Below are 18,559 nucleotides of genomic sequence, written 5' to 3' on the forward strand. Positions count from 1 at the left end.
TTTTTTAACTACACATTCTTAATTAAAAAAAAATTATTCCAAAAAATATAATCTCAACTAATGGAGGTCAAAAGAAGGGCTGCATGTCATATTTTAGCTTATTGGCTTTATATTGATTCGACGAGAAAAATCAGTTCAAACTGACCAATTGATTTGGATAACAATATAGATGACAAAACCTATACATACCATCTCGTTGAGGATACAATTTTTGAGATACAGCAAACACCCAATAAAATCACACCGAGGACGTGAAGACAAAGTAAATTATTACATACCATTATGCAAAAGAACCCTATCCATTGCGAGAGAAGGGAGTATTTTCTATGCATAAAAAACATCAGTTATTTTGATAATTCTAAGATTTTTGTATTATATGACATTTTTATAGTTTTCTCCTTTAATTAAATTTTTTCTTACTGTAGTTTTTCAATTAGTATCTGATATTAGGGTTTTTACTAAATTATTTCTTACAGAATAGAATTCTATTGCATTGAATAAATGAGATCATTCGGATCTTTTGAAAGATGAGAATTTAAGTAATCTCAATTGTGTTCCAAATTATTTGTATTTTTTATTGATCAACGAATGTTTGATTTCTACAATTCATATATAGATTCTTTAAAATTCATTTTTTTTTTCAACATAATCTCTCGCTAAATTAATTTTCGAGGTGATCCATAACATTTTTCTACTTTTTAACCACACATACTTAAAAGAATCACTTTTCACAAAATTTATTCTCAAGGAATTTATATTTTATTTCGTAATTAATTGAACATGGCACTTGAGACATGGAACCATCGTATCAAGTTGAATTTTCAACTTCTAGGTTTTGAACTTGAGATCATATTAAGATATTATAATGCGGTAAATTGAAATAAAAAGATTTCGGCCACCTTCTTGCATATGTGTCCATAACGTAATAGGGTTATTTACTTCACACATTTTGCACGAGTCTCACCATAATTCCCTATAAATAGAGGAACTTGCAGTGCTTCAAAGTGCACTCAAACTTCAATTATAGCTATGGATGTCCAAAGCAACTACGTGATGATTGGTAACAGTCAGCCATTTCTTGACTATCAGACGGCCAGGTCCACCCAAAACAAGATGAAGCGCTCTGATTTTCCTGAAGATTTTACATTTGGCGCTGGAACATCATGTTTTCAGGTAGTATAACTGTAAATTATTGAATAAAATTATAAGAGCAAGAACTCATGTAACTTGGTTGTTTGCAGATTGAAGGTGCTTGGAATGTAGGTGGTAAAACCAAGAGTATTTGGGATGTTTTTTCAATGACAAAACCTGGTCTCTTTCTCTTTCAGTTTTCCCATATGCGTGTTCTACACATCCGTTTAATTTCTGAGCATAAATATGTTTACTGGATTGGCAGGTAATATTGCCGATGGTAGCAATGGGTGTGTTGCTGCAGATCAATATAATATGTTCCGGGTATACTTCGGATAAATTATTTTAATATGTTAAGGGATAAATTCCACATTAATTAAATATGAAAACATAGACCAATTTATAAAGGATTGTACTACTCTTCTTAACAGGGTTAACCTTTTACGATGGAACCCCAAATCTCAATATAATATATTTCATGGAATCAGCTTTTCAACTATATATTTTCTCAACTTTTACAGAATAACTCCTAAACTAAATGAGAAAAAAATAACTCTTAAACGAAATGCCCAGCGCATATCAACATTTTCCTAAGACAACACTAGATAAAGCTTTTAATTCTAGAACATTCGCATACCATTTGCACTCATATTTAATAATGTTGCAGGATGACGTGGCTTTGATAAAGAAAGTGGGTTTGGATTCATACAAATTTTCAATTTCATGGAGTAGAATTTTGCCAGGCATGTTGGTTCAATAAAATTACAAGGATATAATTTGAGCATCATTTTCTGATACTCTATCAAACATAGGTCAAATTTTAATTTTGATTTGTATTATATTGTATCTTGGTATTTAAGGAGGAAGGCTATCTACTGGCGTATCTAGGGAAGGAGTTAGGTACTATAGCGATTTAATAGACGCACTCTTGGCAGCAGGTTATAAATTATTTCTTTAATAACTTTTTATTTGCTCAATGTCAAATTGAAATTAAGTTTAAATTTGATATATATATGCTTATATCTCACATTCTTTCAATCATTTTTATGTAGATATTCAGCCATCTATAACGCTCTTCCACTGGGATGTTCCTCAGTGTTTGGAAGATGAGTATGGTGGTTTTTTAAGTCGCAAAATCGTGTAAGCAACTCGATCTTGCATCACATAGCACATTTTCTACAAAGATATTTAAGAAATTTACAAACTAAATTCATTCGAGGAAGAAAACTATATTTTGTTATATTTCCATTTTGTATAGGAAGGACTTTTGTGAATACGCTGAGGTTTGCTTCTGGGAATTCGGTGATCGGGTGAAAAATTGGTATACAACGAATGAGGCTTGGTCCTTTTCTGTTCAAGGATATGCGACTGGCTTGTTTGCCCCTGGACGTGGTAGACCACAAGAAGCTATAACAGAGAAAGAGAGACAAAAGAGGACCCGTTTTCAGAGAAGTGTAAATCTTCCTAATTGTATAATCGACGCGGGGAACCCCGGCACAGAACCATATATTGTGGGTCACAATTTGATCCTTTCTCATGCACACGCAGTTGATATATATAGGAGAAAATTTCAGGTTCCACAAATTTCATTAGTAATTATATATAAATACTTCGAAACGTATAGCTTATCTAGATGAATAATGTGTACAACGTGCAGGAAAGTCAAGGAGGCAGAATAGGGATGATAAATTGCACTTTCTGGTATGAGCCTCTTACAGACTCTGAAGAAGATCGGGCTGCTGCTGCTAGGGAACTTGATTTTGTACTGGGATGGTAACTCAATATCTTGCACTATTTGTAGGCCTCTTTAATATTTTTGTGCTAATCATGTTGACAAGTTTAATCATACAAATTATAATTAATTTTTCCCCCGTTTTCTTCTTTTGAAGGTTTGTAGAACCGTTAGTAACAGGTGAATATCCAGAAAGTATGATAAATAATGTAGGAGAACGTCTTCCGAAATTTACGCCAGAAGAGGAGAATCTTGTGAAAGGATCTTACGACTATTTAGGCATAAACTATTATACGACTAATTATATCAGCAATGATACAACAACCCCTACAACCGATAGTTACCTCACTGATGCACGCACCATAGCGTCAAGTAAGTATGAAGATCTTATTTTGGATATTGTTATCGACTTTATCACCACAAATTACCCTGATTCTAATTTCTCTCATTCTTGTTTAGTTGAGCGTAATGGGGTGCCCATTGGTGCGAAGGTAAGCCTTTTAACTTTTGCGCTTTTCCTTAGGAAAATAAATAAATAAATTGATAAGATTACATTCTAAAAGCTTAATAATTTAATTTATTGCTTATTATGCTTATGAAACAATATTTAATGTAATGAGAATCTACTTGTTTTGTGTTAGGCCGGTTCGGATTGGTTATACGTTGTTCCATGGGGAATTTACAAACTCTTGCTTGAAATAAAGAACAGATACAATGAGCCCATAATTTATATTACAGAAAATGGTAAATTGTCGAGGATATATAATTAAACAAGCACAAAATCTATTGTAATGTAAGCCAATATTAATGTGTTGTTTTGTGTAGGGATGGATGACGTTAACAATAAGGCCCTAAATGTTGCACAATCTCTGTCAGATAAGATGAGGATTGATTATCACAATGATCATCTATACTACATTAAGCAAGCAATTAAGTAAGTAATTAAAAAAGGGTTAATTTGTTAATTATTATGAATATATTTACATTTTGTTAACATTTATGATAATGCGTTTCTCTTTCAGACAAGGTGTAAATGTGAGGGGTTATTACTTGTGGTCTATGTTTGACAATTTCGAATGGATCTCGGGATACACCTCTAGATTTGGAATTATTTATGTAGACTTTGATGATGGAGTAACATCAAGATACCCAAAAGACTCAGCTATTTGGTGGAAGAATTTCCTCAGTAAGAAGGCTACTCCCTTGAAGAAACAAACTGAAGACCAATATGAAGAAGGCCGTAAAAGGCTAAGAAGAAGCTAATTAAATTTAAAGCAATTAGTGCTTCCTCAATGTTATGCTGAATAATGAATGCTTGCTTGCAGCAGCTGTTTTTCCTTTAATTTGTTTTCTTTTCTTGTTGGTTGAGCAAGCGATGTTTCAGCTTGTACTCAGTTTGATCATTGTAATTCGTGAAATAAAATATTTGGGACTCTTTACGTTCCAATTATAGTTTTAGAGGAGTAATTTTAACCACATGTTTCATTTCCATGACAACTTTTATTCACTAATTAACTACAACTTTCATGCAATCTCCCAAGTTCTATTAACTTCATTGCTAAACATCAACAATATTGGCACTAGATTTGGCTGCAGTTTGAGATCGACCAAAAGCTTATATAAAAAAATAATAATAATAATAAAAAATAAAAATAAAAATACAACACACGAATTTAACAATTGCGCTTCACCAATATTATGTTATATCAACGAAAGAAAGAAATAATTCAAAATAGTGTCTTCGTTCATTTTTTTTGTTTGTTCAATGATTCTCCATTTGCAGGCTTTGTAGATGTAGATTTCTCACAAGAAGCTTTCCCTTAGAAGTTTGGAGCTAAGATAAGCCACCCCAAACATGATTTTAGTCAAAACTACTCAAACCTAGTCTATATCAATCTCTGTTTTTATTTTTTATTTTTATCCTAGAATGGACTATTAGTTTTGGATCACAAACTCTGTCACCCGAAGCTCAAAGTTTCGCCATAAAAGAATCTTTGCTGAACCTACTGACTAATACTTTTAGCATTGTCCAACACAAATTAATACTACTTTTGTCAATATTATACTAAAGTGGTGTATCACTTGTAAGATAACTAAGTTACATGATGGAGATTTAGTTTATGATATAACACAAAATAGTGATAGTCCCCATTAGAATGCCATACTATTAATTTAAAGAAAGTTGAAGACAGATAAAAAAGTTGTTGGGCAATGGACAAATATGAATAATTGCAAAACAACATAAGGCATAAACCATGATGCAAATCACCTCCAGCATATCAATAACACTTTCCAGTCAAATCTGCTATAGTTGTTGCAAGAAATTTTGCAGGAAAATAAAAACATAGAAGAAAGTAATTCCAGTGGATATATGATTTCTCACTTGGAAAATCGGATTCTGATATTCAAGTCAATAGTATCAATGAGGGTTGTGGAACCTCTATCTCTCTCCAAGACTTCCCTGAAGCAAACTGTGTCAACCATTGCTCAACAAAGGTACCCGTCGATTTTGAAAATAAAGAAAAAGATGAAGTCAGATACTTTTTATATATGATTAATTGTTATAACACTATACTCTTTTAACTAGAAGGAAAGAAAATATCAAGTGTGAGAGGAATTTTTTCAGAAACTAAAAATCTTGACAAGATTATGACAACAAAAATTAACTTAAGCCATATAAGAAAAATACAAGTCTGTGAAAGTTGGAATCAACTGGTCTTTAACCCAAGCTATACTATTTAACTAAAGGCAAAGTTCTTCAATCGAGTTTATTGATCTTTTTAAATGATGTTTATGTTACGGAAGCTTGCTCCAAGACCTTTGAAAACTGTAATTTTTGGACTCGATTTCACGTTACCTTTCTCTACTAGACAATCAATCCAAACGACTCCAACCCACAACCAATACATTTGTTGACCCCAAAAAATGCGCCAATAGAATCTCGACATCGTCCCCTCCACGTGGACATCCCTGTACACTTAACACCTCGTTAAGAGGCAAATGCCGTCAGTTGAGAAAAGGTTCGACGATCGTTTGCACTCCAACGATCAAGTCAACGGTCAGACAAGAGAAAAATGAGTGCAAGAGACGGGAGAGAGGGTTTGGTTAGGGTTAGAGAATGTACATTAAAGTGAAACTGATTCACATATTTATAGAAAAATGACTAGGCCAAGTGCGCTGATGGGCTGAGTCCAAGCCTAATGGGAGGGACTAATATGAGATAATTTTATAGGTATAACAATAGTCACCCAAGTCAGAGTCGTATATTCATGTGCGGGTTAGACTTCAAAATATAAGCTGCCAAATAGGCGAGGTCTTACAGATTGCCTCAGAAATATGAGTAGCTCCAACAAACATTGACTTACAACCTGCCTTGAAATTATGCGTTGGTCCCAAATAGGCGAACACTTATGAATTGTCTCAAGAATATAAACCGCTCCAATAAGTGAGGATTTACTAACTACCTCAGAAAATATGTGTGCGAGCCTGAACAAGCAAGGACACACAAATTACCTCAAAATATAGAAACTTAATAATTTTTTTTTTGAAATTTTGGCAGCATCTCCTCTGTAATATGGGCTAAACTAACCTATAATACAATACAATATATCCACCGAGCATGTACAAAATAAATTTGGGGTTTATTTGCCCCCTCCAAATAAGGTAAAATGATGATACGTATCAAACTTGCTAGTGTGAAGTAACATGATGTCTATAAAATGATAATGTAGATAACATGGCATATGTACTACCAGTAATAAATATAGTGTCATGGGCCATGAGGTATGCTAGGAATGATGTGATATGCGTACTTGACATCAATAATATAATGCACATGTTAATAGTAATCACAATAGTCCTCTAAGTCATAGTCGAATATTTATATGCAGGTCGAACTTGAAATATAAGTCACTGTAATGAAGCCGATGCAGAGATGAGACTAAATATATAAGCATATGTGATAAGCTAACGCAAAGGCGACTTTCTGAATTTAAGTAGCAGAGGTAATACTCTAGATATGAGTAGTAGAGGCCATGCTCTAAATATATATAACTGTTATAAGCTAATAGCCTTACATATGGGTGGTGCATCAATGACAAGGGCTTCCCACATGGTGTTTGGTCCAGCCATAGAAGGGATTAATTTTAAGGTAGTAAGGCATGGCTCCTCGTGAGAGGTATCACACTTGTCCTTGTTGGAGTTCCTTTTTTATTTTCTATTTTCTTTTTATTTTTATTTTTTACCTCCTTACAAGGAGTTTACTCTTCTGTGCAAGGGCTTTTTTCATTGTGTTTGATCCAGCCATGGAAGGCTTCATCTTCATAGGTAAGAATGTGGGCCTACCCCTCATCTTACGAAGCGGTAAATAATACCCTTGCATGGTGGATGTCTCATCCATGTTAAGAGCTTCCCGCATGGTGGATGGTTCATCCATACATGGGATAATGTAAACTCTCTGAAAATAAGTAGATGTGATATAGTTGAAGCAAGTGCAAAACTCTGCAAAATAGGCAACAGTAATGCAGTCAATGCAGAGCCATGATGAGCTCTCTGCAATTAGATGAACCTGTGATGCAATAACCCATTTGGTAAGGCATCTCGTGAAGTGAAGAATAAATATTAAGCTGGTGGCTCATCTCAAACTATCGGAGACTTATAAGCATCTCTCGAATAGACAAGGTCTTATAGCTAGGCTCAACATAGTAAAGAGTGAGGGATAATCATCTCGTGAAGCCAAGAATCAGCATCTGGCGATAGGGCGAATAAACATCCCGCGAATAATTCTTGAACTATTAGAGTCTTATAAGTGATTTCGAATAGACGAGGTCACACAACTAAGCTCAACGATAGTGAGAGGTGAGAAATAAAAATCTAACAAAATGAAGAATAAGCATCTAATGAGGTGAGGAATAAACTTCCCGCAAATAGTTTTCGAACTATTGGAGTCTTATAAGCGGCCTTGAATAGATGAGGGCTTACAGTAAGTTCAACGATAGTGAGAGGTGAGGAATAAGCATCTCGTAAAGCTGAGAATAAGCATTTAGCGAGGCAGAGAATAGACATCATGCAGATAGCTCTTGAACTATCGAAATCTTATAAGCGACATTGGATAGACGAGGGCTTATAGCTAAGCTCGATAATAGTGAAAGATGAGGAATAACCATCTTGTGAAGTCAGGTATAAAAGTTTGGTAAGGAGGGAAATAAACATCCCATGGATAGCTCTTGAAATATCGGAGTCTCATATGCAGCCTTGAATAGACGAGGTCTTACAACTAGACTTGACTATAGTGATAAGCGAGAATTAAGCATCTCGCGAAACCAGGGATAAGTATCTAGCGAGACAGGGAATAGACATCCCGCGGATAACTCTTCAACTATCGAAGTCTTTTAAGATGAGGTCTTATAACAAAGCTCGAAGATAGTGAAAAACGAGGAATAAACATCTCGTAAAGTCATGAAATGCTCCTTTTGTAAGGTAAATACGTTTGACGATTAGCCTCTTCCTTTTGTTCAAGGAACAAGGACTTCAAAATATTATCTCTTCCTTTATTTGGGGAACCAGGACTCCAAGGTACTGCCTCTTCCTTTATTCAAGAAATAAGGACTCATAAAATACCACCTCTTTCTTTATTCAAGGAATGAGGACTCCAAGGTACCGAAACTCTTCCCTTATTTAAGGAACGAGGACTTTAAGGTACCTCATCTTCCTTTATACAAGGAACGAGGACCCCAAAATACTGCATCTTCCTTTATTCAAGGAACGAGGACTTATAAAATGCCGCATCTAATAATAAGAAATCCATGAGTTAGGGCTTGTTTGGGCAATTGGGACGATCAATGGAGCCTTTGAACAATAGAAGCTCAAGCTAAGTACTCATTGGACACTTGGTATACCCAAGTTATAGTCCGTAGCCTCAAAAGGCTAATAAAGTGGGCGATTGAAGCGCAATCTGTATATTAAATTTGAATATGCACATTCTTCTCAAATTTCTTATGCGGCCTCAAATCAGTAAAAAGTTTAATCTCCAAGTAGAAACAATTAAAATATACAATTCAATCCAAATGACTATAATTAAACCTTGTAAAATATACATCATGTGGATTTTTACCTTGAGATGGAGCAAATGTGGTGCAGGCCATAGTTTCAATTTGTCTTAGCAGCTTGCGCTCATGTCTATTTAGGATGTTAAACCACCCACATAGTTCCTCTGTTAATGTTTGTCCCTAATAACTCAATCTTTCATGCCAATCATAACAGTGTAAAATAATGAAGAAGGTTACTTTTTCGAAGCTTGTTGGAGATAACTTACTAACTTTACAAAATCTCATTCGGTAGATTTACTTGAATGTCCAGGTGCGTAGGGTGAAATGTAATGCCAAGGAAAACCAAAGCAAAATAAGCAAAAAGTTAGGCGTAATTGAGGCCCAAAAGAGGTTTAGGAGCAGCCCAATTATAGTGCACATATTTGGAAGTAGGAATAAATTATAGTGGCCCAATAATACATGCAAGTATCAAAACGACCCAAGGAAATTAAATATCAGGCCCAATTATCCAAAGCCCATAAGAATGATCATTAACCCAAGAAATCATATCTCAGCTGTTAAGTATGCCCCAAATCAATTTTCATATATTAACTTTCAAAATGCAAAATTCAGGTTTTTATTTTGTTTTAGTTTTAAATAATAAGATTATCAAATTAAATTAATTCACCCATACCCACTCCAACCATCTCCACTTTACTTGTCGGCATCTACTCGCCCTTAACATTCTCCGACCTCCATCCCATCGATGACTTCTTCTCGGTGGCAAACTAATCGACATTCAACGACGACTGAGTCCATTGGTGACTAAGACTAACCAATGTTGGTATAATTTAAAATGCTTTTTTAAAATTGAAAATTGAAAAACAGCTCCTGATATAATTTATAGAGTATTTACTGGAGCAAAATAGCTTGAATTCTCATGGCTAAAATTTGGTTAATTGAATTTGAACCCAATCTCCACTTATTGAGGTCAGAGAAATCAATGGTATGTGACCAAATCTCTTGAATTTGGGACATGTGACCTGATCTAATAGCCTATAACTAAATTTTTTGGATATGTGAAATGTGACCTGAGCTAATAGCATGTGACTAACTCTCTTGAATCCATGACCTGTGACCTATGCACTTGATATGTGACATATGACCTGATGTAATAGCCAGTGAACGCATCTCTTGGGTATGTAACCAAATCTCTTAAATCTATGACCTATGACATATGCACTTTGACATATGTCATGTTATATGTGATCGTTACCTAATTCAATGGGAGGTGAACAAATCTCTTGGATATGTGACTTGTGACCTGATCAATTGTCTATAACCAAATCTCTCGAATTTGTGACATATGATCCTTGCAATTAGACGGGTCACATATTCAGTAGATTTAGTCACAAAAACTCAATCGGCTAAGACATAAACACCACCACTATCACCACCTATGGACATGGATCTGCCACCAACATTCAACCATAACCACCACTGTTATACTTTACCACAACTACTACCATCTCTCTACCACCATCACCACTAACAACCCAATAACTAAGTAAATCACCAACGTCAGAACTCCAATAAAACATTAAATCGGAGGCACAGAGTGGCAACCAAAAGTTGTGGTTGCCGTGAGTGGCAACAGTTGTGTGGAAACGACAACAGCATCGCTCACCCCGCCTTACATCGATTAACCTAAAGCCATATCACAGATACCTTATACCAAATTTGAAGTCTGACAAATTGGGAGCACTGGAGGCTTCTCCTGGGTTGAGCTTATCTGAAACTAAGTGGGAATCTCAATTTCTGATTGGGTTAGCCTGGAATGGAGCTCATCAGAATTGCTGCTGCAAGGCACTTAGATTGCTGCCACAGTGCTCAGCGACTAAGCACTGTGCACCGCCGTGCTAACCTCATAGCCGGAGCTCTCCAACAATGAAGAGGAAAAATCATAACTCAAGCGCTAATTGTGCGAGAGTAGTCAGAGGGATAGATGATGATGATGATGATGAGAGAGAGAGAGAGAGAGAGAGAGAGAGAGATTATTTTTAATTTTGACAAATCCCTAATTTGTGCTTAAGTAAACTTAATACATGATTTTAGAATTTTCATCTTTAAATATTTGATGTGGTGTAATTTTCTCTAAAACGAAAGGTTAAATAGGCCTAAATGCTTTTTAGTGGTTATGAGGCCTAATGCAAATTAATCACCGTAAACTATTTTCCCATAAACATTTAGCCCAAGTCCACATAATCCCAACCAACCAATACTGCATAACCTTGGATGAAATTGAACTAACAGTTGTTCCAATCAAGTTGTAAAGGTCTATTCCATTTTTCATCAATAGGTCTGGGAAAAGTTTGAAAAGGAATCACCTATTTTGGTGTGCACACGCCACTTTGATAAGTTGTCACTATCAAATTAAATGCTGAAAACCAATTAGTTGACAAAAGCAAGACCCATGCCGACTGCCTCAATGGTCTTTGCCGGAGGTTGGGTTGTGCATGTTTTCCTTTACCCTAGTCGTCGGAGATTGGCCTCTTCTGAAATCTTTGCTAATCTTTCTATTTTTTTTGGATTGATTATCGAACTAAAGATTGGTGGGTTTTTCATTTTATAGTGAAGCAAGGCAAAATAGTTGCCTTTGATTTCTTCATTTTCTTTCATGCTCTCACAAATGTAGCACCAAGAATTTGTAATTTCTGTGCTAATCACACTTTGGAGGTTCTAGAAGATGATCACTGTTGAAAAATAGCTATATAATATTTGAAGCGATGAAGTTTCATGTTTGAAATATTTATTTATGGAGTGTTTGTTGGGGAAGTTTTCACTAATTACGTGCATATTATATTCACAAAAGCATACCGATTATTTGCGTGAAATCGAAACGTAATTTTGACTTACCGAAATAGGATTTGAGAAGCAAAATATAAAAGTTACCGAGTCTGAATGCATGGATATGGATTCATCCCCTTCGATTCTTGAACGAAAGCAAATTATTTTTTTAATCAAATCTCGCAGAATAAACATGTAAATAATGTTAATCAGTTTCTGAAATCAAATCATAATTAAGAGAAATCAGAAAATGAAGGAAGAAAGATGCAAGTGATGAATTTTTTGTCGAGGTAAGTGTTTGACACTTGGTCCTTAAAATGAATTTGCCCCGCATCGGTGCTAACGGTTTTTCGACAATCATCTCCCAAGATACAACGACCACGTGAAGCCATAGGAGCACTCCAAATGGTTTCGACTAGCGAACTCGAATGGAATTTTCTCTCTACGAAGGAAATGCATGAAAATGCTATGAAATTCGAAAGGAGGGAATTGCAAGAGGAGAATGAAAGCTCAATGCAATTGGTGTACCCAAAATCATGTCCATAGGGTTCTATTTATAGATGTAGAAAGGGTGCAAATGAAGTAGTGTGGGTCAAAACATGCATCATTTCAAAAAGTTGCAACACTTGGTCAAAACCTACATCCTTTCGAAAAGTTACAATACTTCATTTCTTCCAAGTTTGATCCGTAATTTCTCATTCATCCGGAATTGGTTTTGAGATTCCAAATATATCAGGACGATCTACTCGATGAGTAGAATAAGTTGGTCTATTTACTTTTGTAATTTGACCATCGGATCAAGTTGGAATATTTGGTTGAAGTTGACACGTAGTCATACCTTTTCATCTTTCAGTTTTACACACCTTTTCATTTTTCAATTTTTTGTTAATTATTTGAACCAATTCCTATAATCCCCCACATGAATGGAAATTGGGTACGTATATGCAAATGCGATGATATGATGCAATGTAGAGAGGGTGCGAAAAAACACTGTATCAGGGAAGGTAGCTTCTGGCCTTGAACCTCCCTTAGTGAAATACCACTGGACTTACTCGGCTAATTGGTGAATGTGATGTCTTGAACCATTCAGCCTTTAGTGTAAGCCAAGACAACGATACTCACACAGATGTGTTTTTTAAACCGTTCATGGTTCTCATGACTTGGTTCATTTTGGCCCTGAACCCTTCTTGGTTCTGCAAGTGTTTAGAGATTTCAAGCCTTGAATAATTCTTCATTGAAGCGGGCCCACTTCACACTTACATAGGTGACCTACTATGAAGAGTATTCTGCCCTACTCCACTTGACTTAATCAAGATATATGAATCATTAAAAGATTATCTTAACCTCTTACAATTCTGCAGAAAGCACTTTAATATCATAGGAATGAGTTAGGAAATTATTTTCCTAAGTGCTTCATGGAATCCTCATAACTTAGTTGTCACTTTGAATCAATATCTTGTGATCTCCAGTCAACAAGGTAGGGTTACCATTACAAGAACTCTAACGCAGTATGCTTTACCTCATTCCCTTCAATATGTTGTACTCTTGATCTCTCTTAGTAAATCTCTTTAAAGGTACTATGAGTTTACACCATTGAGATCAACTGCTTAATGGTATTATGTCTATGACTTATACGTCTAGACTTATCATTACATGTGACTTAGTATCTTATCAATTATTGCTAGCAAACGATCGATTTCATTTAATAGGTACAAATTGTCACCATCAAAAAATCCTTTCATGAAGCTACATGTTTCTTATTAGCTTTATCTAAAACTTTATTAATTCCAAACAAGATTGAAGGATTTCTATCTAATTATTACACAGGTCAACCATGATTACAAGTGGATTTCAGAATCATGGGTGTTCAATATCATCATTGAAACATTACCATGCATTTGAACTTTATGAATATTCTTCATATATTCCAATTGTTCTTGCATGTTTAAACAAACGCCATAATCGACTTTACAACCAATTTCATCCACTTTAGACTTAGTGTATATCATTCTTATAATTAGAATAAGGGTTTTCTATCTTTCCACCTTCATAGGTATCGTTCTATGATTATAAGATAGAAGTAAATGTAAATGTAACTGTTAAACTGAGTTACCCCTACAATTCCTCAATTAAGAATACATAGGCAATCTAGTAACGTTGCATCCATAAGTTTTAAACTTTTCATTCAAGTTCACGAGCATTTATGATAACCCCTCACATCTTCGGGTTACAATTGAACTTAGGATTCAGCAACTTTTTCATTGTTCTATTCATTTATCTCTTAGATAATATTCGTATTGAGTGCTTCATGAAAGTCTAAGTACTTTCAAAATAGTGGTCGTTGACTCACAATTTATTTCAATTCAAGTTGCATATAACGTATTTCAATCTAATTATTTTAATTTGATCATTCAAATTAAATCAAGGCCATCATATAGACCTGCAATGCTTTTAAAACATATACCAACTTAATTGGTTTCATGATTGAAGTCAAATTCAACAATAAAGAGGGCTAAGCATTGCAACTTCTTCAAACATATGCAACTTATCATATTTGTGACATTTCACATGATAGTTTCATTTTAAGTCAAATAATAATGTACATATTCACCTTATTCATCATTCAAACTTGAACGAACGAATCAACCATAGGTTGAAAAGTTGTGTTCTCAAAAGACACAATCCTATTAAAGGACACATCTCTTGGAATTAATCTCTATGAAGAGACACACCTAAAATCATGATTTTTCATATGAAATGACGCACATTTTCATCTAAATTGATCCTAGAATATTTCATAATATTCTACACAATTTTCCATAGTTTCAAATAATTAAGTGGCTTAATTCTCATTACTAAATAATGATATCCACTTAAATCATCTCACTTAATTTTATCAAATTAATTGAGGCTATCATTATAGTCAAAGTTAGTATAATTTCAACAAGATATGAAATTTTTACCACGCCATTATCATATTAAACAAGAAGGCACCTATTCAAAAAAGAATAGCAATCTGCCATCAATGAAAGTTCATATACTTTCACAATTAGTTGCATCCTTCCAAACATCAGGAATAGTTTTTCTCCTTTCTATCCATTCGTTGTTTGGCTCGAATTAGCCCCAACGATATCCATTTCTTTATACATCCATTGTATAAATGTATTCCATCTATAGGAATGTCAATGTCTCAATGGAGTCTGTGCACTTCCATATTATAAGAGATGATATTGCAATCTCATCATCACAACGTGAATTGCTACTACGACAATTAATTAAATTAAACAATGGCTGGAACTGCACCATGCACTTCCAAAACCAATAGAAACAACCAACATAGATGAAAATTGGTCACCCACATGTTTTCGAAGCCCATTGTTAAATAAAGAAGGATGGAAGAAATTAAATTTGGTTTGACAACGTTCTCCCACTAATGGCCGTTGGTTTGAGTACAACCATTCATACAAAGAAGTGTCAACATAAGGTAAAACAAGACTAAAGTTATTCATTATCTTGAATCTCAAATATGTTGCATTTTAACAAACCCAAATTAGAGAATATTTTACTATAATTATTCTCTCAATGTATAATTTCATGTAAGTATCTATTCACATGCCATTCACAATATTTTAAGAAAAGGAATAGACATAATGCTTTTGAAAATTAAACTGCCATGGCTTGAAGACAAAAGAACTCAAGCCCTTCATAATTAAATCTTTTAAACAAACAGAATTCTTGGAATTCAATCGATACGTGAACGAAAAATACTTAATCAAAATCATACCCAATGGATCATAACTGTTAAAATGGCGTTATAGTAAATAATTCATGCAATAACAAATTTAAATCTCACACATGCATACACGTACAATTCCATAGTTAGGCATATAAAATAGATTTTATATGTTATCAAGCCACACAATCAAGTCTTGTAACTTACTTATCAAAATATAAAATGCACAAAAATAAAATTCATCTTAAGATTGTTGGGGAAATTTACACCGATTACGTGCATATTATATTCACAAAAGCATATCGATTATTTACGTGAAATCGAAACATAATTTTAACTTACTGAAATAGGATTTGAGAAGTAAAACATAAAAGTTACCAAATCTGAATGCATGGATATGGATTCATCCCTTTCGATTCTTGAACGAAAGCAAATTATTCTTTTAATCAAATCTCGCAAAACAAACATGTAAATAATGTTAATCAGTTTCTAAAATCAAATCATAATTAAGATAAATCAAAAATGAAGGAAGAAAGACGCAAGTGATGAATTTTTGGTCGAGGTAAGTGTTTGACACTTGGTCCTTAAGATGAATTTGTCCCACATTGGTGCTAACGATTTTTCGACAATCATCTCCCAAGATACAACAACCATGTGAAGCCATAGGAGCACTCCAAATGGCTTCGACTAGCGAACTCGAACAGAATTTCCTCCCTACGAAGGAAATGCATGAAAATGCTATGGAATTAGAAATGAGAGAATTGCAAGAGGAGAATGAATGCTCAATGCAATTGGTGTACCCAAAATCATGTCCATAGGGTTCTATTTATAGATGTAGAAAGGATGCAAATGTAGTATGGGCCAAAACATGCATCCTTTCAAAAAGTTGCAACACTTGGCCAAAACCAACATCCTTTCGAAAAGTTACAACACTTCATTTCTTACAAGTTTGATACGTAATTTCTCATTCATTCGAAATTGGTTTCGAGATTCCAAATATACCACGACGATCTACTCGATGAGTAGAATAAGTTGGTCTATTTACTTTTGTAATTTGACCATTAGATCAATTAGAATATTTGGTCGAAGTTGACACGTAGTCACACGTTTTCATCTTTCACTTTTACACACCTTTTCATTTTTTCAAATTTTGGTTAATTATTTGAACAAATTCCTACAGTGTTCAAGATGCTTTCTTTCAATCTTGTTTGACTTCTGATTTTTATGTCTCAAAGACAAAGGCAGAAAGGTTTTGTGAGAGAAACCTTCCTTTGGCATGTCTATTGCCAAAACTAAGATAAACAATGGCAAAACACCTTTCCAGTAGCAAAATCACGTCATCTCTTCAGATTTTTCTCCTCTTTTGATGCCAGATTATTTTTTGTTTGCAAACAACCCCTTTCCATGGATCAAATATGGCCATATTTTTCAACTTGTCAGAAATCTCATTTCTTCAAGGGAAAATTCGTATGTTTCTAGTGACCTTTTTTTTTTTTTTTTTTTTTTGGAGGCTGATCTCTGTGATTTTGGGTAGAACAAATTGCCAAGAAAAATTAAGTTTTTCTGGTGGCTTTTTGTACGTGGTAATAACATGGGTAATGTAACTTTTCTTACATACTGCGCCAATCTGTTGACCCCAAAAAATTAGCCAACAAAATCCCGACCTCGTCCCCTCCATGTGGACATCACTTGCACATTGAAACCACGTTAAGAGGCAAAGGCCGCTAGTCGAGAAAAGGTCCGATGATTGTTTACACTCTGACGATCAAGTCAACGACTGGACAAGAGAAAAATGAGTGCAAAAGATGGGAGATGGGGTTTGGCTAGGGTTAGAGAATGTACTTTAAAAGGAAATGGATTCACACACACACACACACACACACACACATATATATATATATAGAAAATTGAATGGGCAAGTGCACTAATGAGCCAAGTCCAAGCCTAATAGGAGGGCCCAATATGAGATAACTTTAAAAGTATAACAATATTCACCTCGGTTGCTTCTCAATCTCACTCACAAAAGATAAGTTAATGGTGATGATTTGCAAGCCACAAAGCTAAGAAAAAGCAATGAAAGAAGCACGAAGAAAAGGCAAAAAACGATGGAGGAAGTCACCAATTTTTGAAGCATGAAGCAAACTGATTTTTTCCTCTATATAGCACACATTTTTCCCCTCCAGTATATATATATATATATATATATATATATATAGAGGGGGGTCCCTGAAAAGAGGGTTGTTTCAAGGATTTTAAGGTTGTTGTAGGGGGTTTGTTAAAACAATTATGAAAATCCTACTCAGTACTCTTCTTAATTTAAATTTCTTTTTCTTTTGATAAAATAATATCCCTTTTTTTTTTTTTTTTAAAACATGCCATCTGAGATATATGAACTTGGGCCTAACTCCATTCTTGTAAGGACACCACTGGCACTCCCTTAACAAGAATTTTTAAAACAGTGATCCCTTTCCCTCTTCTATGCGTCTCCTAGCCTCTCCACTGGGCCTTTACGCTTTGAGAGGTCACTCAGGGCTTATTTTAAAAACAGTTTAAACTTTTAACTTGGAGTTAAGACATGCTTTTATCATATACTCAGCATGAAGCATTAAAATCTTTGCAAAAATCATAAAAATTTTATAAACAGAAACTATTTAAAAGATTTGGGACTAATATTAACTATTAGCACCATATCTTAGAACTATAAACATACCTACAGGAATGATCCATCTGTAGTTTAAAACAAATTATCAAAATCTCAAAATATTTTTGTGGGATATTATTCTATCTAAGAATAAGAACAATTAAGAATTTCCCTTTCAGGGGGGTCCCTGAAAAGAGGGTTGACTTGTTTCAAGGATTTTAAGGTTGTTGTAGGGGGTTTGTTAAAACAATTATGAAAATCCTACTCAGTACTCTTCTTAATTTAAATTTCTTTTTCTTTTGATAAAATAATATCCCTTTTTTTTTTTTTTTATTTTTATTTTTATTTTTTTTTTTAAACATGCCATCTGAGATATATGAACTTGGGCCTAACTCCATTCTTGTAAGGACACCACTGGCACTCCCTTAACAAGAATTTTTAAAACAGTG

At 34.5% G+C, this 18,559-nt stretch overlaps 1 protein-coding gene across 2 annotated transcripts; it reads left to right on the top strand.

The window, feature by feature from the left end:
* The first annotated feature begins 997 nt into the window (after positions 1 to 997).
* LOC111378046 (beta-glucosidase-like) lies at positions 998 to 4,321 on the top strand. 2 transcript variants are annotated; one of them, XM_023001207.1, is made up of 13 exons: positions 998 to 1,173; positions 1,242 to 1,311; positions 1,397 to 1,455; positions 1,799 to 1,874; positions 1,992 to 2,069; positions 2,184 to 2,271; positions 2,390 to 2,705; positions 2,789 to 2,904; positions 3,021 to 3,235; positions 3,323 to 3,354; positions 3,505 to 3,607; positions 3,689 to 3,797; positions 3,886 to 4,321. In XM_023001207.1, exons 1-13 carry the CDS (start codon positions 1,030 to 1,032, stop codon positions 4,124 to 4,126), a joined length of 1,647 nt encoding a protein of 548 aa, XP_022856975.1. In that variant the 5' UTR covers positions 998 to 1,029; the 3' UTR covers positions 4,127 to 4,321. The 2 variants fall into 2 exon arrangements, with proteins under 2 accessions (XP_022856975.1, XP_022856974.1); XM_023001206.1 differs by having other exon boundaries at positions 3,021 to 3,354.
* The last annotated feature ends 14,238 nt before the right edge of the window (positions 4,322 to 18,559 follow it).

The sequence above is a fragment of the Olea europaea genome, unplaced genomic scaffold (assembly GCF_002742605.1).
Source record: "Olea europaea var. sylvestris unplaced genomic scaffold, O_europaea_v1 scaffold1761, whole genome shotgun sequence".
Classification (NCBI taxonomy): Eukaryota; Viridiplantae; Streptophyta; class Magnoliopsida; order Lamiales; family Oleaceae; genus Olea; species Olea europaea.

Excerpts from the sequence above, each read along its gene's own strand:
- LOC111378046 (XM_023001206.1), top strand. The coding sequence starts at position 1,030 with ATGGATGTCCAAAGCAACTACGTGATGATTGGTAACAGTCAGCCATTT. Across the intron at positions 1,456-1,798 it reads ATCAATATAATATGTTCCGG|GATGACGTGGCTTTGATAAA; the intron begins GTATACTTCGGA and ends ATAATGTTGCAG. Across the intron at positions 2,706-2,788 it reads TATATAGGAGAAAATTTCAG|GAAAGTCAAGGAGGCAGAAT; the intron begins GTTCCACAAATT and ends TACAACGTGCAG.